The 21,155-nt window shown below is 41.6% G+C and overlaps 1 protein-coding gene across 5 annotated transcripts in view; it reads left to right on the forward strand.

The window, feature by feature from the left end:
* Positions 1–21,155, forward strand: part of THRAP3 (thyroid hormone receptor associated protein 3) — a 342,660-nt gene that overhangs the window by 227,160 nt on the left and 94,345 nt on the right. For 3 of the 5 annotated variants that reach the window (XM_053707020.1, XM_053707019.1, XM_053707021.1), the window contains 2 exons: positions 6,690–6,833; positions 7,620–8,390. In XM_053707020.1, coding sequence (XP_053562995.1) covers positions 6,690–6,833; positions 7,620–7,841 — 366 coding nt within the window. In that variant the 3' untranslated portion in view covers positions 7,842–8,390. Of the gene's footprint in view, positions 1–6,689; positions 6,834–7,481; positions 8,391–21,155 lie in introns of those variants that run through there. The other 2 variants (XM_053707023.1, XM_053707022.1) reach the window with 2 other exon arrangements.

Consider the following 21,155-nt stretch of genomic DNA (forward strand, 5'->3'; position numbering starts at 1 on the left):
GTTTTTTCAAAAAGTATTTTTTTCAATATTTTACTGTTGTCGGAGTCTGTCAAACATGTCTGAGTCTTCAGATAGACCTTGTTCTTTATATTCAAAAGCCATGGCAGTACCCCCATTGCATTTATGTTTCAAGTGTGCAAAAACATCTAAGCATTTTAAGGATCATCCAGTGACAATTAAAAATGCAGCCCAAGATGATTCCTTAACGGAGGGTAATGAGGATAGTCCTCCTTCCTCCCCCCATGTGTCTACACCAGTTACGCCCGCGCAAGCGATGCCTAGTACCTCTAGCGCATTGGCCCCTATTACTTTACAGCAATTAGCAGCAGTAATGGATAATTCCCTTGCAGCTTTTTTTATCCAAACTGCCAGTTTTTCCAAGAAAGCTCGATAGCTCAGTTTTAAATACAGAGGATGAGCAATCTGAAGCTTTGGATAATGTATCTGTAGTACCCTCACAAAACTCAGAGGTAGCAGTGAGGGAATGGCTGTCTGAGGGAGAAATTTCTGACACAGGAAAAGTTTCTCAGCAGGCAGATTCAGATTCCTTAGCGTTTAAATTTTAAGCTGGAACACCTCCGCGTCCTGCTTAAGGAGGTTTTAGCTACGCTGGATGATTGTGACCCCATGGTGGTCCCTGAAAAATTGTGTAAAATGGACAGATATTTAGAGGTCCCTGTATACACTGAGGCATTTCCGATCCCAAAGAGGGTGGCGGATATTGTGACTAGGGAGTGGGAGAGACCCGGTGTACCCTTTGCTCCCCCACCTATCTTTAAGAAAATGTTCCCCATAAACGACCCTAGGCGGGACGCGTGGCAGACTGTCCCTAAGGTAGAGGGGGCTGTTTCAACACTGGCTAAGCGTACAACTATACCAATAGAGGACAGTTGTGCTTTCAAAGATCCTATGGATAAAAAATTGGAAGGATTGCTGAAGAAAATTTTTGTTCAGCAAGGTTTTCTGCTTCAACCAATTGCCTGCATTATCCCGGTAACTACTGAAGCGGCTTTTTGGTTCGAGGCCCTGGAGGAGTCGCTCCAGAGGGAGACTTCATACGATGAGGTCATGGATAGAATTCACGCTTTAAAGCTGGCTAATTCTTTTAATCACTGATGCCGCTTTCCAATTGGCTAAGCTAGCGGCGAAAAATTCAGGTTTTGCCATCGTGGCGCGACGAGCGCTTTGGCTCAAATCGTGGTCGGCGGATGTGTCGTCAAAAACAAAACTGTTAAATATTCCCTTCAAGGGGAAAACCTTTTTCGGCCCAGAGCTGAAAGTAATTATTTCAGATATCACTGGAGGCAAGGGCCATGCCCTTCCACAAGATAGGCCGTTTAAGGCAAAAAACAAGGCTAATTTTCGCTCCTTTCGCAACTTCAGGAGCGGACCTTCCGCAACCTCTGCTGCTGCAAAGCAAGATAACGCTTCCCAGCCCAAGGCTACCTGGAGACCCTTGCAGGACTGGAATAAGGGTAAACAGGCCAAGAAGCCTTCTCCTGCTACCAAGACAGCATGAAGAGGTAGCCCCAGATCCGGGATCGGATCTGGTAGGGGGCAGACTTTCTCTCTTTGCTCAGGCTTGGGCAAGAGATGTTCCGGATCCCTGGGCATTAGAAATAGTTGTTCATGGGTATCTTCTAGAATTCAAGGACTATCCCCCAAGGGGAAGGTTCCACATTTCTCGTTTGTCTTCAGACCAAACAAAGAAACAGGCGTTCTTATGCTGTGTAGAAGACCTACTAAAAATGGGAGTGATACACCCAGTTCCAATTGCAGAACATGGACTGGGCTTTTACTCAAACCTGTTCGTAATTCCCAAGAAGGAAGGAACTTTCAGGCCAATCCTGGATCTAAAAATTCTAAACAAATTCCTCAGAGTTCCGTCTTTCAAGATGGAAACCATTCGGACAATCTTGCTGATGATCCAGGAAGGTCAATATATGACTACCGTGGATCTCAAGGATGCGTACCTACATATACCTATCCACAAAGATCACCATCAGTTCCTAAGGTTCGCCTTTCTGGACAAACATTACCAGTTCGTGGCCCTTCCTTTCGGGTTGGCCACCGCTCCCAGAATTTTCACAAAGGTGCTAGGGTCCCTTCTGGCGGTACTAAGACTGCGGGGCATTGCAGTAGCACCTTACCTAGACGACATATTAATACAGGCGTCTTTTCACAGAGCCAAGGCTCATACGTACATTGTTCTGGCCTTTCTAAGGTCTCACGGGTGGAAGGTGAAAGTAGAAAAGAGTTCTCTGTCCCCGCTCACAAGGGTTCCCTTTCTGGGAACATTAATAGACTCGGTAGAAATGAAAATCTTTCTGACAGAGGTCAGAAAGTCAAAACTGTTGAATACTTGCTGAGTTCTTCATTCCATTCCTCGGCCTTCCGTGGCTCAGTGCATGGAAGTGATTGGTTTAATGGTTGCGGCGATGGACGTAGTCCCTTTCCCCCGAATCCATCTCAGACCACTGCAACTGTGCATGCTCAAACAGTGGAATGGAGATTACGCAGATTTATCTCCTCAAATTCAAATGGACCAAAAAAACCAGAGACTCTCTTCTCTGGTGGTTGTCTCAAGTTCACCTGTCTCAGGGAATGAGTTTCCGCAGACCGGAGTGGACCATTGTCACGACCGACTCCAGTCTGGTAGGCTGGGGTGCGGTCTGGAAATCCCTGAAGGCTCAGGGACTATGGTCTCGGGAAGAATCTCTTCTCCCGATAAACCTTTTGGAACTGAGAGCGATTTTCAACACGCTCCAGGCGTGGCCTCAACTAGCAGAGGCCAAATTCATCAGATTTCAGTCGGACAACATCACGACTGTAGCGTACATCAATCATAAGGGGGGAACAAAGAGTTCCCTAGCGATGAAGGAAGTTTCCAAGATTATCAAATGGGCGGAGGATCACTCCTGCCATCTTTCTGCAATTCACATCCCAGGGGTAGACAACTGGGAGGCGGATTTTCTAAGTCGTCAGACTTTCCATCCGGGGGAGTGGGAACTCCACCCGGAGGTTTTTGCTCAGCTGACCCAGCTTTGGGGCATTCCACAGTTGGATCTGATGGCGTCCCGTCAGAACACCAAACTTCCCCTTTACGGATCCAGATCCAGGGATCCCAAGGCGGCATTGATAGATGCATTAATAGCGCCTTGGTCATTCAGTCTAGCTTATGTCTTTCCACCGTTTCCTCTTCTCCCTCGGCTAATAGCCAGAATCAAACAGGAGAAGGCTTCGGTAATTCTGATAGCGCCTGCGTGGCCACGCAGGACTTGGTATGCAGACCTAGTGGACATGGAAACTGCCATTGAGGCAGGATCTTCTAATTCAAGGTCCTTCCTTTCAAGCATCCAAAGCTAGTTTCTCTGTAACTGACTGCTTGGAAATTGAACGCTTAATCCTAGATAAGCGGGGGTTCTCTGAATCAGTTATAGATACTCTGATACAGGCCAGAAAGCTTGTCACCAGGAAAATTTACCATAAGATATGGCGGAAATATCTTTATTGGTGTGAATCCAAGGGTTACTTGTGGAGTAAAGTTCGGATTCCAAGGATATTGTCTTTTCTCCAAGAAGGTTTGGAGAAAGGTCTGTCAGCTAGTTCCTTAAAGGGACAGATATCTGCTATTCTGTTACACAAGCGTCTGGCAGCTGTACCAGACGTTCAAGCGTTTGCACAGGCCTTAGTTAGAATCAAGCCTGTCTACAGACCTGTGGCTCCTCCATGGAGTCTAAATTTAGTTCTTTCAGTTCTTCAAGGGGTTCTGTTTGAACCTTTGCATTCCATAGATATCAAGTTATTATCTTGGAAAGTTTTGTTTTTAGTTGCTTTTTCTTCTGCTCGTAAAGTTTCAGAATTATCTGCTTTACAGAGTGATTCACCCTATCTGGTGTTCCATGCAGATAAGGTTGTTTTGCGTACTAAACCTGGTTTCCTTCCGAAGGTGGTTTCTAATAAGAATATTAACCAGGAAATCATTGTTCCTTCTCTGTGCCCTAATCCAGTTTCTAAGACGGAACGACTGTTGCACAATCTTGATGTGGTTCGTGCTTTAAAGTTCTATTTAAAAGCAACTAAAGATTTCAGACAAACATCATCCTTGTTTGTTGTGTATTCTGGTAAGAGGAGAGGTCAGAAAGCGACTGCTACCTCTCTTTCATTCTGGCTGAAAAGCATCATCCGATTGGCTTATGAGACTGCTGGTAAGCAGCCTTCTGAACGAATTACAGCTCATTCCATCAGAGCTGTGGCTTCCACATGGGCTTTCAAGAATGAGGCTTCTGTTGAACAGATTTGTAAGGCAGCGACTTGGTCTTCACTGCATACATTCGCCAAATTTTATAAATTCGATAGTTTTGCTTCTTCGGAGGCTATTTTTGGGAGAGAGGTTTTGCAAGCAGTGGTGCCTTCCGTTTAGGTTACCTGACTTGTTCCCTCCCTTCATCCGTGTCCTATTGCTTTGGTATTGGTATCCCACAAGTAAGGATGAAGCCGTGGACTGAATACACCAAGTAAGAGAAAACAGAATTTATGCTTACCTGATAAATTTCTTTCTCTTACAGGTGTATTTAGTCCACGGCCCGCCCTGATTTTTAAGTCGGGTTCAAATTTAATTTACAATAACTACAGTCACCACTGCACCCTATGGTTCTCCTTTTTCTCCTAACAGTCGGCCGAATGACGGGGGGGCGGAGCCTGAGGGGAGCTATATGGACAGCTTTGCTGTGTGCTCTCTTTGCCACTTCCTGTAGGGATTGAGAATATCCCACAAGTAAGGATGAAGCCGTGGACTGAATACACCTGTAAGAGAAAGAAATTTATCAGGTAAGCATAAATTCTGTTTTTGCTTGGCTCCCAGTGTAGTGGAGTTGATCCCATATGTTATGGCTCGTGGACTCACCACCATGAAAGAAATGATTTTAGCGGGTAATCAAAATTTAACAAACAATTTCCCATGCTAAAATAATCCCATTTGCTGCCCATGGTCTCATTTGGTGATGATGGCTCTAAATGTATATTCAACATTTTTTTAGAGATAATTTATTTGCACCCCAAGTCTTACTGCAGATATTACTAATAGGCTACTCATAGTGTCATGTATTTATTTGGTTATTTTGTATGAACAACTCTGGTTGGGAAAAACACTTGGATCTCTTTGGGTCTGTTTCCTTGAAAAGCACCGCAGAATCTCAAGGAAGCCTGATGTTAAAGCTGCTATCCCAGTATCTCCTTTTAGTAGGCAGGTTTAAGACATGGTTTTCAGATTATTGTGCAAGCAGGACACCAAACAAACTTGTCCCTCCATAATGTATATTTGCTTTTAATGTTCCTCTGGGCATAGGGTAAGAGTCTTGTTGCTGTTTTCCCGGGTCTTGTAAATCTGTGAGTGTTTGTCATGTTCCCCTTCAGTTAACAGGGGCACTTTTTTTTTTTTTTTTACCTTTTTTTCATTGTTCTGCAGAAAGAGGGAACATTTGACAAGTATCACTAGCAATGTCAAAACAGATTTGTGAAGGTTACTCACTTTCTTTTTTAGTCTGTCATCATGATACCTAGAATTTGGACAGTTTGTCCATGATATATCTGAAGGATGCTTCATGTCCCCAACCATCCAGACCATTACAAATTATTTTGCATTGAAGAGGATTTTCACTTTTGCTCTTTGGTTTGGCAACTGCCCCAACCAAGTTGTAGATACCTCTCTGGCAAAGATCAGGTCACAATGTATATCTGACGACTGATATAAAAATACAGCCTTGTCAATGCCTTGCTGGGAAAGACAAAGATTTCCAAGACGTAAGTAGTCATTAAAATGCAGATAAATTGTGCAGAGGGTTTCATGTTTGTACTGAGTTTGATAAAACACTTTGTATATGTTCTATTTGAATAATTTGGTAAACCTTGCTGTTGAGATATGCGTTTTTTCTTTACATAAACCTAAAGCACAAATAGGAGGCCATATATGTACAGTGTACCTACCTACCCTCTTAGGCTTTTTGAAGCCTTTTATTTCATATACTCACTATTACTGATTTTGTTTTTCTCAGCGTGAAAAAAATTGATGGTATGTTTAATCTATAACCCAATTAAAGAGTATTAATACTAGCTCATAAATGATCGGAGACTACTCATTTATCATTCTACAAAGTCTATGGAAGTTATTTATTCAGTATGTCAAAAATTATGTAATATGTATCACTTTGGGCTATATAAGGTGCCCTCCCAAGTCCTAGATTATTTGATATTGTATGCATTCATTTAAAGGGACACTGAACCCAATTTTTTTCTTTTATGATAGAGCATGCAACTTTCTAATTTACTCCTTTATCAAATTTTCTTCATTTTCTTGGTATGTTTATTTGAAAAGCAAGAATGTAAGTTTAGATGCCGGCATATTTTTGGTGAACAACCAGAGTTGTCCTTGCTGATTGGACAGCACCTGACCCACAAAATTGCTGGCTCCTTAGCTTAGATGTCTTCTTTTTCAAACAAAGATAGCAAGCGAATGAAGAAAAATTGATAATAGATGTAAATTAGAAAGTTGCTTAAAATTGCATGCGCTATCTGAATCATGAAATAAAAAAATTGGGTTCAGTGACCCTTTAAGACTAAATTATACCTCTGCCTCTTTACATTTTAAAGGTTTATCTTTTAACTGTTGTAAACCTCTCCCCTCTCCACAGCAATACAGAGCAAGAGGAACCAGAGCTTGGGGCAGAGGGGCCTTTTCCGGAAATAACAATAATAATAATAATGATTTCCAGAAACGAAGCAAAGATGAGGAATGGGATCCAGAGTACACCCCAAAAAGCAAGAAATATTATCTGGTATGAGTGCCTGTTCGCTCTCACCATTTACCTTTTAACTTGTGATCTATTTGTTTTTTGTTGTTAATATCGGTTTATTATGATACTATCTGTTTGATTCCTTAATAGTGCTCTTTTGAGAGAGAAAATTTTATTGTACACATTTTTGTGCAACCAAAAAGTTCTTGGCTGCTGCACTCAAGGTTGTACCTGGATATGATTTATGTACATGTTGATCTGCAATTAACTTGGACTATTTGTAAGGAGTATAAAAGAGCAAAAATAAAATGCTCTTATGTGTTAGAGCATTTTAATATTGTGTCATAGATTACACATAGTTAAAGTCCGCTTTGGACCTGCAGTGCACTACTGGTCTGAACGCTGATGTTGAGCCAGTCATGGGGGTGACATTTTTGCATATATGACCATCACCAGTCGTGCTTATTTCAGAACAGTGTATTGATGGTCCAGTGCTTACTATAACTGTTTATCCCATTTTGTGGAGTTAACACATCTGTGCAATGGTGCTTTAATAAGCTAGAACATTTTATTATTTTATGTCCCTTTAATTCTAGGCTTTCATCTGTGTGATGCACTCAGGAAGTCATTTATACAGTTGTGGGCAGAGGTCTTGTAATTTTGCATTTTATAGCAGCATATTCTTTTCAGGTTCGATGGTAAACTCTTGTTGATCAAAAGGCGAGTGCAAATTATGGATGTTGAATACTACCGCCAGGCACCCTCTCATTTCAGTGACTATCAATGTCCACCCCTTCCCCGTCCTGATCCATTCTCATCTCTCTGCAGCACGACGACCGGGAAGGGGAGAACGAGGAGAAGTGGGTGAATCGAGGGAGAGGCCGTGCCAACTTTGCCCGGGGAAGGGGCAGGTTCTTGTACCGCAAGCCAGGCACCAGCCCCATATGGGCCCATGACAAGTTCAGCGGGGAGGAGGGAGAAATAGAAGATGATGAAAGCGGAGCAGAAAATAAAGATGAAAAAGGCAACAATAGATCTGCTGCAGAATAGCCCGTTTGGCACTAATTACTATGAACTGTAGCAAATGGGCATAAAGGAATACAGCAATTGATTTATACATTATATTAAGCAGTTGTCTATATATTTTAGCAAAGAAGCCTCTTTTAAATGATCTGCAGTTATATATTTTTCCTCCCTCCTTCTGAATTTTACCTGTGGTAATTTCCTTTTCTTAAGATCTTATGAATGGATTTATGATGCAGAAATAGAGATGGTAGCCTAGGAAAGGTGGTTTTATTTTTACCAACCGACAAATGTAAGAGTTGGTGCTGCTCTTAAAGAAAAACGTATTGACCTGTGTGCAATGCTTCCCAAAAATACAATCAGATACTTGCATTCTGTTTTTCTATGTTTGAATTAATCAATTCTGTAATTTGTTGGGTTCCTCCTTTTTTTTCTTTTTTTTTTTTTTTAAATCTGTATCTGTTTTAAACAAATGTAGTAATACTGGTTATTGTAAAATGCTATAATTTTTAGAAAAAAAAGAGCCTTATGCCATAGGTGGGGAAAAGGACGTTGAAATAAACGTTTCAATCAAAACCTTTGCTGTTTTTTTTTCTTTGTTTTGGTGTGACTTAAATATTTAATATAAAACACAATTTAAAACTGAATAGGTGCAGTTGTTTACTTAATTTTGGTATTTTAAATTTGGAGTGTGGTATTTTATTAGCATTCCTTGTTTCATTGCTAATTTATCATTGGTCATGTAATATGTGATTTTATCAGGTATATTTTCTTAAAGGAACATTGTATTCCATTCTTCATTTAAAGGAAGGTATATCAAAATGTATTTCTTTTTTATGGCACGATGAGTCCACGGATCATCTTTATTACTAATGGGATATTCACCTCCTGGTCAGCAGGAGGCGGCAAAGAGCACCACAGCAGAGCTGTTAAATAGCTCCTCCCTTCCCTCCCACCCCAGTCATTCTCTTTGCCTACGTTAGTGATAGGAAGTGGTAAAGTGAGGTGTTAGAAAAGATTCTTCAATCAAGAGTTTATTATTTTTAAAGTAGTGCAAAATTGTGCTGATTTGTTCTAGGATGTAGCCGTAGTCCATATCAGTCTCTTCAGTAGAGATTGGTGGCTTTAAAGCAATGGGAACTTGTGGGACATAATTCTCACTGCGCCTCCCATATGTTGATGCTGCCTCTGGAAAACCTGAGATTCTAACGCGGGACTTTCTCTTCATTCACAGGTACATGTGAGGGATAGGACCTCTCAAACCTGGAATCTGCCTTGCTGCCAGGCAGCATATGAGGTAAGTGCTGACTTTTTTCTGGGGGAAATGGAAGGTCTCAGAAATAAAGGAGGGCATTTTATTTATTTTGTACAACAAGCCTCATTTTTACTCTTAGTCTCCCCTTAGGCATAGGGGACATTTGGGCAGCGTTGCAGCAGGCACTGGGTCTTAAAGAAAATTGAGTCTCAGAAATAAAGGAGACACTTTATTTTCTTTGTACACGGGACAAGCCTCATTATTAATCTCATAGTTTCCCCTTAGGCATAGGGGACATTTGGGGCAGCGTTGCAGCAGACACTGGGGCTTAATTTCTTTCATGTAATTGGCAAGAGTCCATGAGCTAGTGACGTATGGGATATACAATCCTACCAGGAGGGACAAAGTTTCCCAATCTTCAAAATGCCTATAAATACACCCCTCACCACACCCTCAATTCAGTTTTACAAACTTTGCCTTCTATGGAGGTGGTGAAGTAAGTTTGTGCTAAGATTTCTACTTTGATATGCGCTTCTCAGCATTTTTTTTGAAGCCTGATTCCTCTGAGTACAGTGAATGTCAGAGGGATGTGAAGGGAGTATCACCTATTGAATGCAATGGTTTTCCTCACGGGGATCTATTTCATAGGTTCTCTGTTATCGGTCGTAGAGATTCATCACCTACCTCCCTTTTCAGATCGACGATGTACACTCATAATCCATTAACTCTGATAGCCAAACCAGTACTGAAACGGTTATCTGCTATATGTGGATGGGTGTCTTTTGGTAAGTATGTTTTCATTACTTAAGACACTCTCAGCTATGGTTTGGCACTTTATGTATTTGTATAAAGTTATAAATATATGTATTGTACTTGTATTTGCCATGATTCAGGTTTTCAGTATATTTCTTTTTTTTTTTTTGCAGACTGTCCGTTTCATATCTGGTTAAATGCTTTTTTTATAAAAAATTATTTCTTACCTGGGGTATAGTCTCTCTTTCAAATTGACTGTCTTTTAAATTTGCGGGCAGATTTAGGCTCACGAGGGTGCAAAATGACACAATTTATTGCGTCATTTTTGGCGCAAGGTTTTTTTGACGCAAAGTTACGTCCGTTGACGCAAATTTGTCATTTCCGGCGTAATTAGTTGACGCAGAGTCCTTCACTAGGTTGCGTCATCTGACACGAATGTTTAGTTTCCGGATATTTTCATTATTTAAGACCCCATTCCTTTTGCCTCTGGCCTTTTTTCTATGTCAGAGGGCTATGCTGTTTGCATTTTTTCCCATTCCTGAAAATGCCATATAAGGAAATTGATCATTTCTCTTGTTAAGTGTAGTCAGTCCACGGGTCATCCATTACTTATGGGATATATTCTCCTTCCCAACAGGAAGTTGCAAGAGGATCACCCAAGCAGAGCTGCTATATAGCTCCTCCCCTCACATGTCATATCCAGTCATTCTCTTGCAACTCTCAACAAAGAAGGAGGTCGTGAGAGGAGTTAGGAGTTTTTTACTTAATTATTCTTCAATCAAAAGTTTATTTTAAATGACACCGGAGTGTGCTGTTTTTTCTCTCAGGCAGTATTTAGAAGAATCTGCCTGCGTTTTCTATGATCTTAGCAGACGTAACTAAGATCCACTGGCTGTTCTCGCACATTCTGAGGAGTGGGGTAACTTCAGAAAAGGGAATAGCATGCGGGGTCCCCTGCAAATGAGGTATGTGCAGTAAAATATTTTCTAGGAATGGAATTGACTAAGAAAACACTGCCGATACCCATATGATGTAAGTACAGCCTAAAATGCAGTAGTAGCGACTGGTATCAGGCTGGTAAATGTATGCACAGTAGAGTTATTTTCTAGGGAATAGAATTTGACTGAAAAAATACTGTTAATACTGAAATAATGCATGAGCCTTAACTGCAGTAGAAGCGACTGGTAGCAGGCTTAGTGATAACTTTACACAACATATGAAATGTTGTTTTTTAAAACGTTTACTGGCATGTTAATCGTTTTGTGAGGTACTTTGGTGATAAATCTCTTGGGGCATGATTTTTTCCACATGGCTAACGTATATTTCTGCATAGAAACCGTTATAGCTGGTCTCCCACTGTGTAATATGACTGGGAGGGGCTTTTGTTAGCGCCTTGTTGCGCAGTTAAAATTCAATCATAGTCTTCCTGTTTCTTCCTCCTTGATCCAGAACGTTTCCGGAGAGCTCAGGGGTCTTCAAAATTTATATTTGAGGGAGGTAATCAGTCACAGCAGACCTGTGACAGTGTGTTTGACTGTGATAAAAATGTTAACTGTTGAATTGATTATCCGTTTTTGGGTATTAAGGGGTTAATCATCCTTTGCTATAGTGGGTGCAATCCTCTGCTGATTTCATACATTTAATGTAAATATTTGGTTGCTATAACTGAATTTGTTCATTGTTATTTCAACTGTAATTGTTTTTTTGTGTTTTTAAAAGCGCAGCAGCGTTTTTACATTGCTTGAAAATTTTCTGAAAGTAATTTCCAAGCTTGCTAGCCTCATTGCTAGTCTGTTTAAACATGTCTGATACAGATGAATCTGCTTGTTCATTATGTTTAAAAGCCAATGTGGAGCCCAATAGAAATGTGTACCAATTGTATTGATATTACTTTAAATAAAGGTCAGTCTTTACCGGTAAAGAAATTATCACCAGACATCGAGGGGGAAGTTATGCCGCCTAACTCTCCTCACGTGTCAGTAGCTACGCCTCCCGCTCAGGAGGTGCGTGATGTTGTGGCGCCAAGTACATCAAGGCCCTTACAAATCACTTTGCAAGATATGGCTAATGTTATGAAAGAAGTATTATCTAATTTGCCTGAGTTAAGAGGCAAGCGCGATAGCTCTGGGTTAAGGACAGAGCGCGCTGATGACACGAGAGCCATGTCCGATACTGCGTCACAATTTGCAGAACATGAGGACGGAGAGCTTCATTCTGTGGGTGACGGATCTGATCCAGGGAGACCGGATTCAGAAATTTCAAATTTTAAATTTAAGCTTGAGAACCTCTGTGTATTGCTAGGGGAGGTGTTAGCGGCTCTGAATGATTGTGACACGGTCGCAATCCCAGAGAAGTTATGTAGGCTGGATAAATACTATGCGGTGCCGGTGTGTACTGACGTTTTTCCTATACCTAAAAGGCTTACAGAGATTATTAGCAAGGAGTGGGATAGACCCGGTGTGCCCTTTTCCCCTCCTCCGATATTTAGAAAAATGTTCCCAATAGACGCTACCACACGAGACTTATGGCAGACGGTCCCTAAGGTGGAGGGAGCAGTTTCTACTTTAGCTAAGCGCACCACTATCCCGGTGGAGGATAGTTGTGCTTTCTCAGATCCAATGGATAAAAAATTAGAAGGTTACCTTAAGAAAATGTTTGTTCAACAAGGTTTTATATTACAGCCCCTTGCATGCATTGCGCCCGTCACTGCTGCGGCGGCTTTCTGGTTTCAGTCTCTAGAAGAGGCTATTCGCACAGCACCATTGGATGAGATCATGAACAAGCTTAAAGCACTTAAGCTAGCTAATGCATTTGTTTCGGACTCCGTTGTGCACTTAACCAAACTAACGGCTAAGAACTCCGGATTTGCCATCCAGGCGCGCAGAGCGCTATGGCTTAAATCCTGGTCAGCAGATGTGACTTCTAAATCTAAATCGCTTAATATTCCTTTCAAAGGGCAAACCTTTTTCGGGCCTGGCTTGAAAGAAATTATTGCTGACATTACGGGAGGTAAGGGTCACTCCCTTCCTCAGGATAGGGCCAAATCAAAGGCCAAACAGTCTAATTTTCGTGCCTTTCGTAATTTCAAGGCAGGAGCAGCATCAACTTCCTCCGCTCCAAAACAGGAAGGAACTGCTGCTCGTTACAGACAGGGTTGGAAAAGCAACCAATCCTGGAACAAGGGCAAGCAGGCCAGAAAGCCTACTTCTGCCCCTAAGACAGCATGAAGGAAGGGCCCCCTATCCGGAAACGGATCTAGTGGGGGGCAGACTCTCTCTCTTCGCCCAGGCTTGGGCAAGAGATGTCCAGGATCCCTGGACGTTGGAGATCATATCTCAGGGATACCTTCTGGACTTCAAAGCTTCTCCTCCACAAGGGAGATTTCATCTGTCAAGGTTATCAACAAACCTAATAAAGAAAGAGGCATTTCTACAATGTGTACAAGACCTCTTAGTAATGGGAGTGATCCACCCAGTTCCGCGAACGGAACAAGGGCAAGGGTTTTACTCAAATCTGTTTGTGGTTCCCAAAAAAGAGGGAACCTTCAGACCAATCTTGGACTTAAAGATTTTAAACAAGTTCCTAAGGGTTCCATCGTTCAAAATGGAAACTATTCTAACCATCCTACCCATGATCCAAGAGGGTCAGTATATGACCACAGTGGATTTAAAGGATGCCTACCTTCACATACCGATTCACAAGGATCATTATCGGTACCTAAGGTTTGCCTTTCTAGACAGGCATTACCAGTTTGTAGCTCTTCCCTTCGGGTTAGCTACGGCCCCGAGAATTTTTACAAAGGTTCTGGGCTCACTTCTGGCGGTACTAAGACAGCGAGGCATAGCGGTGGCTCCGTACCTAGACGACATTCTGATACAAGCGTCGAGTTTTCAAAATGCAAAGTCTCATACAGAGATAGTTCTTGCATTTCTGAGGTCGCATGGGTGGAAAGTGAACATGGAAAAGAGTTCTCTGTTACCACTCACAAGGGTTCCTTTTCTAGGGACTCTTATAGATTCTGTAGAGATGAAGATTTACCTGACTGAGTCCAGGTTATCAAAGATTCGAAATGCTTGCCGTGTCCTTCATTCCATTCCAAGGCCATCAGTAGCTCAGTGCATGGAAGTAATCGGCTTAATGGTCGCGGCAATGGACATAGTGCCATTTGCCCGCCTGCATCTCAGACCGCTGCAATTATGCATGCTAAGTCAGTGGAATGGGGATTACTCAGATCTGTCCCCTCTACTGACTCTGGACCAGGAGGCCAGAGATTCTCTTCTCTGGTGGTTGTCTCGGGTTCATCTGTCCAACGGAATGACTTTTCGCAGGCCAGATTGGACAATTGTACCAACAGATGCCAGCCTACTAGGCTGGGGCGCAGTCTGGAACTCCCTGAAGGCTCAGGGATCGTGGACTCAGGAGGAGAAACTCCTCCCAATAAATATTCTGGAATTAAGAGCAATTTTCAATGCTCTTCTAGCTTGGCCTCAGTTAGCAACACTGAGGTTCATCAGATTTCAGTCGGACAACATCACGACTGTGGCTTACATCAACCATCAAGGGGGAACCAGGAGTTCCTTAGCGATGTTAGAAGTCTCCAAGATAATTCGCTGGGCAGAGTCTCACTCTTGCCACCTGTCAGCGATCCACATCCCAGGCGTGGAGAACTGGGAAGCGGACTTTCTAAGTCGCCAGACTTTTCATCCGGGTTAGTGGGAACTTCATCCGGAGGTCTTTGCTCAACTGATTCATCGTTGGGGCAAACCAGAACTGGATCTCATGGCGTCTCGCCAGAACGCCAAGCTTCCTTGTTACGGATCCAGATCCAGGGACCCGAGAGCGGTGCTGATAGATGCTCTAGCAGCCCCTTGGGTTTTCAAGATGGCTTATGTGTTTCCTCCGTTTCCGTTGCTGCCTCGATTGATTGCCAGGATCAAACAGGAGAGAGCATCGGTGATTTTGATAGCGCCTGCGTGGCCACGCAGGACCTGGTATGCAGACCTAGTGGACATGTCGTCCTGTCCTCCATGGTCTCTGCCTCTGAGGCAGGACCTTCTAATTCAGGGTCCTTTCAACCATCCAAGCCTAATTTCTCTGAGACTGGCTGCATGGAGATTGAACGCTTGATTCTATCAAAGCGTGGTTTCTCGGAGTTGGTTATTGATACATTAATACAGGCTCGGAAACCTGTTACCAGAAAAATTTACCATAAGATATGGCGTAAATATTTATATTGGTGTGAATCCAAGAGTTACTCATGGAGTAAGGTCAGGATTCCTAGGATATTGTCTTTTCTACAAGAGGGTTTAGAAAAGGGTTTATCTGCTAGTTCGTTAAAGGGACAGATTTCTGCTCTGTCTATTCTTTTACACAAACGTCTGGCAGAAGTTCCAGACGTTCAGGCCTTTTGTCAGGCTTTAGCTAGGATTAAGCCTGTGTTTAAGACTGTTGCTCCGCCTTGGAGCTTAAACTTAGTTCTTAAAGTTCTTCAAGGTGTTCCGTTTGAACCCCTTCATTCCATTGATATTGAGCTGTTATCTTGGAAAGTTCTGTTTTTGATGGCTATTTCCTCGGCTCGAAGAGTCTGAGTTATCTGCCTTACATTGTGATTCTCCTTATCTGATTTTTCATTCAGACAAGGTAGTTCTGCGTACTAAACCTGGGTTTTTACCTAAGGTAGTTTCTAACAGGAATATCAATCAAGAGATTGTTGTTCCATCATTATGTCCTAATCCTTCTTCAAAGAAGGAACGTCTTTTGCATAATCTGGACGTAGTCCGTGCCCTGAAGTTCTACTTACAGGCAACTAAAGATTTTCGGCAAACTTCTTCTCTGTTTGTCGTTTATTCTGGACAGAGGAGAGGTCAAAAGGCTTCGGCCACCTCTCTCTCTTTTTGGCTTCGTAGCATAATACGTTTAGCCTATGAGACTGCTGGACAGCAGCCCCCTGAAAGAATTACAGCCCATTCCACTAGAGCTGTGGCTTCCACCTGGGCCTTTAAGAATGAGGCCTCTGTTGAACAGGTTTGCAAGGCTGCAACTTAGTCTTCACTTCATACCTTTTCAAAATTTTACAAATTTGACACTTTTGCTTCTTCGGAGGCTGTTTTTGGGAGAAAGGTTCTACAGGCAGTGGTTCCTTCTGTTTAAACGTTCCTGCCTTGTCCCTCCCATCATCCGTGTACTTTAGCTTTGGTATTGGTATCCCATAAGTAATGGATGACCCGTGGACTGACTACACTTAACAAGAGAAAACATAATTTATGCTTACCTGATAAATTTATTTCTCTTGTAGTGTAGTCAGTCCACGGCCCGCCCTGTCTTTTTGAGGCAGTTCTAAATTTTAATTAAAACTCCAGTCACCACTGCACCCTATAGTTTCTCCTTTCTCGTCTTGTTTCGGTCGAATGACTGGATATGACATGTGAGGGGAGGAGCTATATAGCAGCTCTGCTTGGGTGATCCTCTTGCAACTTCATGTTGGGAAGGAGAATATATCCCATAAGTAATGGATGACCCGTGGACTGACTACACTACAAGAGAAATAAATGTATCAGGTAAGCATAAATTATGTTTTTGCTTTATTTGTTGTTGTTTTTTTCTCTTACATTTGCAAGATGTCTGAGTCTGATCCTGTCTCAGAATTTACTGCTGTATCCCTGCTGCCTGATAACGGTTCTACCAAAGCTAAGTGCATTTGTTGTAAACTTGTGGAGATTATACCTCCAGCTGTGGTTTGTAATAGTTGTCATGATAAACTTTTACATGCATAAAATGTTTCCATCAGTAGTAGTTCATTACCTGTTGCTGTTCCCTCAACATCTAAAGCACAAGATATACCTGTAAATTTAAAAGAATTTATTTCTGATTCAATTCAGAAGGCTTTGTCTGCCCTTCTGCCTTCTAATTAACGTAAAAGGTCATTTAAAACTTCCCATAGAGTTGATGAAATTTCAAATGACATGCAACATACTGATTTATCTTTCTCTGATGAGGATCTATCTGATTCAGAAGATCCTGTCTCAGGTATTGACACTGACAAATCTTCTTATTTATTTAAAATGGAGTATATTCGTTCTTTATTAAAAGAAGTGTTGATTACATTAGATATGGAGGAAACTAGTCCTCTTGATATTTAAACTAGTAAACGTTTAAATTCTGTTTATAAACCTCCTGTGGTTATTCCAGAGGTTTTTCCAGTTCCTGATGCTATTTCAGATATGATTTCTATGGAATGGAATAGGCCTGGTACTTTTTATTCCTTCTTCAAGGTTTAAAAAATTGTATCCTTTGCCAACTGTTAGATTGGAGTTTTGGGAAAAGATCCCCAAAGTTTATGGGGCTATCTCTACTCTTGCTAAACGTACTACTATTCCTACGGAAGAAAGTACTTCTTTTAAAGATCCTTTAGATATGAAACTTGACTCTTATCTAAGAAGGCTTATTTATATTCAGGTCATCTTCTTAGGCCTGCAATTTCTTTGGCTGATGTTGCCGCTGCTTTAACTTTTTGGTTGGAAACTTTAGAGCAACAAGTATCGGATCATGATTTGTTTAGCATTGTTAAATTAATTCAACATGCTAATAATTTCATTTGTGATGCCATTTTTGATATCATCAAAACTGATGTTAGATATGTCTCTAGCTATTTTAGCTAGAAGAGCTTTATGGCTTAAATCTTGGAATGCTGATATGACTTCTAAGTCCAGATTGCTATCTCTTTCTTTCAAAGGTAATACATTATTTGGTTCTCAGTTGGATTCAATCATTTCAACTGTCACTGGGGGGAAGTGAGTCTTTTTGCCTCAGGATAAAAAAACTTAAGGGTAAATCTAAAGCTTCTAACCGTTTTCGTTCCTTTCGACATTAGGAACAGAAATCTAATCCTTCCCCAAAGGAATCTGTTTCCAAATGGAAGCCTTCCTCAAATTGGAATAAATCCAAGCCATTTAAAGAGATCAAAGCCAGCCCCCAAGTCCGCATGAGGGTGCGGCCCTCATTCCGCTCAGCTGGTAGGGGGCAGATTAAAGTTTTTCAAAAATGTTTGGATCAATTCGGTCCAAAATCATTGGATTCAGAGTATTCTCTCTCAGGGGTACAGAATAGATTTCAGAGTAAAACCGCCTGTGAGAAGATTGTTTTTTCTCACGCATTCCAGCGAACCCAGAAAAGGCTCAGGCTTTCCTGAAGTGTGTTTCAGACCTGGAGTTATCAGGGGTAATCATACCAGTTCCGTTTCAGGAACAGGGTCTGTGCAAAGAATCCTAGTTCCACTCGATTCCTGCTCAGAGGACATAGGCACCTCAGCAGAAGTGCTGCTGAGGTGTAGGAGTGTTTATACGTTCATTTCTAAGCCTATTATTACCAATAATACTCAGGCGTTTTTCACAGTAAAAAAGTTAGTTTTATTATTTAAAGAGACAGTAAAGTTTTTTTTTTTCTGCATTTCTAATAAAAATATCTTTGGATAATTAAATTGTTTCAGTTTAATATTAGTTAAGGTCCTAGAGGTCTTACAAGTGTCTCTTGCTCAATATGATTTAATACCAATGTGGAACCACCTATTTTATGTTCCTCATGTATTAGGAATTTTAAGCTACAGGGATAAGTTTTGTTCTGAGCCAGCATTTTCATTAGTATCTAATTGCAATGCTCAATATATAACGCAGCTTTGTTCCTAAACATCCCAGAGTTTATCTCCCTTACATGCAGTGCCCTGCGCTTCCTCTCTAGCTCCTGCTGGAGTTACTTTAAAAGACATTGCTTCTCTCATGTCTTCTGCAGTTTCAGATGCGTTGTCTGCTTTCCCAATGTTGTAGGGAAAAAAACGTAAAAAGGAAAAACGGACATTCCGTAAGCAAGGTTTTTGACCCAGTTGTTGCTATTTTGGATGTCCCTTCACTGATGCCTGAGGAGGAGGATAACTTAGTAGCATCTGAAGTTGAAATTTCAGATTCTGACAGTGTAATTCCTCTTGCTGATACTGAAGTAGTATCCTTCAGGTTTAAGCTAGAACACCTCCACCTGTTACGGAGGTTTTAGCTACTCTGGACGACAGCGACTCCACGGTCGTTAACCCCAAGAAATCCAGTAAGCTGAACAAATATTTTGAGGTAACTTCCTCGATAGAGGTTTTTCCGGTACCAGACCGAGCTTCTGAAATCATCGCTGAGGAGTGGGAGAGACCGGGTATACCTTTTTCTCTATCTCCTATATTTAGGAAGATGTTTCCAATAGCCGACTCGGTTAAGGAGACTTGGCAAACAGTTCCCAAGGTGGAAGGAGCTGTTTCCACCTTAGCTAAGAGAACTACTATACCCATAGATGATAGTTGTGTTTTCATGATCCTATGGATAAAAAAATTAGAGGGGTTACTTAAAAAGATGTATGTACACCAGGGCTTACAATGGCAGCCAGCTGTGTGCATTGCTACCGTCTCTAGTGCGGCGGCATATTGGTTTGATGCGTTGTCTGATGTCAGGACAAAAAAACTTCCCTGGATGAAATCCAGGAGAGGATAAAGCTATTAAATTAGCTAATTCGTTTATTACGGATGCTTCCCTTCAAGTTTTCAAACTGGGAGCAAGGATTTCAGGTTTCTCTAACTCGCAGAACATTAGGGTTAAAACCTTGGTCTGCAGATGTGTTCTCTAGGCTTTTAGCAATTCCTTACAAGGGAAGACCTTGTTTGGACCTGGCTTGATGGAGATTATCTCTGATTTCACTGGAGGTAAGGGTCGTCTTCTCCCTCAGGATAAGAGAAACAAACAAAAAGGACAGACTATTTTTGTTCCTTTCAAGTTTTCAAGAGAAATTCTTCCTCTTCCGCCTCCAAGCAGGTAAGTCTATACCTTCTTGGAGACCCAATCAGTCTTGTAATAAGGGAAAACAATCCAAGAAGTCTGCTTTTGAACCAAAGACAGCATGAAGGGCCTGCCCCCGATCCGGGATCGGATCTTGCAGTGGGCAGACTTTTCTTCTTCGTTCAGACTTGAGGTCAAGATGTTCAGGATCCCTCTGCAGTAGAAATAGTGTCCCAGGGATAGAAACTAGAGGAACGTTCTTACACTGTGTAGGAGAACTCTCCGACCTGGGAGTGATGTTTCCTGTTCCGATACGGGAACAGGGTCTGGATTTTATTCAAATCTGTTCGTGGTTCCCAAAAAAGACTAAACTTTCAGGCCAATTTTAGATCTTGAGTCTAAACAAATTTCTTAAAGTACTGTTCTTCATGATGGAGACTATTCTTTCCATTCTCCCTTTGATCCAAGAGGGTTAGTTTATGGCAACAGTGGATTTAAAGGATGCGTACCTGAATGTTCCCATTTACAGGGATCATCACTAGTTTATAAGGTTTGCCTTTCTAGTCAAACACTTCCAATTTGTGGCTCTTCCTTTCGGTCTTGCCACAGCTCATAGGATTTTCACAAAGATTCTGGGATTGCTGTTAGCGGTGCTTCGGTTATGGGACATTGCAGTGGCGCCCTATCTGGATGACATCCAGTTCAGGCGCCATCCTTAAAACAAACTAGTGTGGGTGTGTATATATGGTGGGGGTGTGTGTGGGTGGGTGTGTGTATATGGTGGGGGGGTGTGTGTGTGTGTATATGGTGTGTGTGTGTATATGGTGTGTGTGTGTATATGGTGGGTGTGTGTATATGGTGGGTGTGTGTATATGGTGGGTGTGTGTATATGGTTGGTGTGTGTGTATATGGTGGGTGTGTGTATATGGTTGGTGTGTGTGTATATGGTTGGTGTGTGTGTATATGGTGGGTGGGTGTGTATATTGTGTTGGTGTGTGTGTGTTGGTGTGTGGGTGTTGGTGTGTGTGTGTGTGTATATGGTGTTGGTGTGTGTGTGTGTGTATATGGTGTTGGTGTGTGTGTGTGTATATGGTGTGTGTGTGTGTATATGGTGTGTGTGTGTGTATATGGTGTGTGTGTGTGTATATGGTGTTGGTGTGTGTGTATATGGTGTTGGTGTGTGTGTATATGGTGTTGGTGTGTGTGTGTGTATATGGTGTTGGTGTGTGTGTGTGTATATGGTGTTGGTGTGTGTGTGTGTATATGGTGTTGGTGTGTGTGTGTGTGTGTATATGGTGTTGGTGTGTGTGTGTATATATATATATATATATATGGTGTGTGTGTGTGTGTATATATATGGTGTGTGTGTGTGTGTATATATATATGGTGTGTGTGTGTGTATGTATATATATTATATATATAATATATATATGTGTGTGTATATATTATGTGTGTGTGTATATATATATATATATATATATATATATATATATATGTATATATTATGTGTGTGTGTATATATATATATAT

The sequence above is a fragment of the Bombina bombina genome, chromosome 3 (genome assembly GCF_027579735.1).
Source record: "Bombina bombina isolate aBomBom1 chromosome 3, aBomBom1.pri, whole genome shotgun sequence".
Lineage (NCBI taxonomy): Eukaryota > Metazoa > Chordata > Amphibia > Anura > Bombinatoridae > Bombina > Bombina bombina.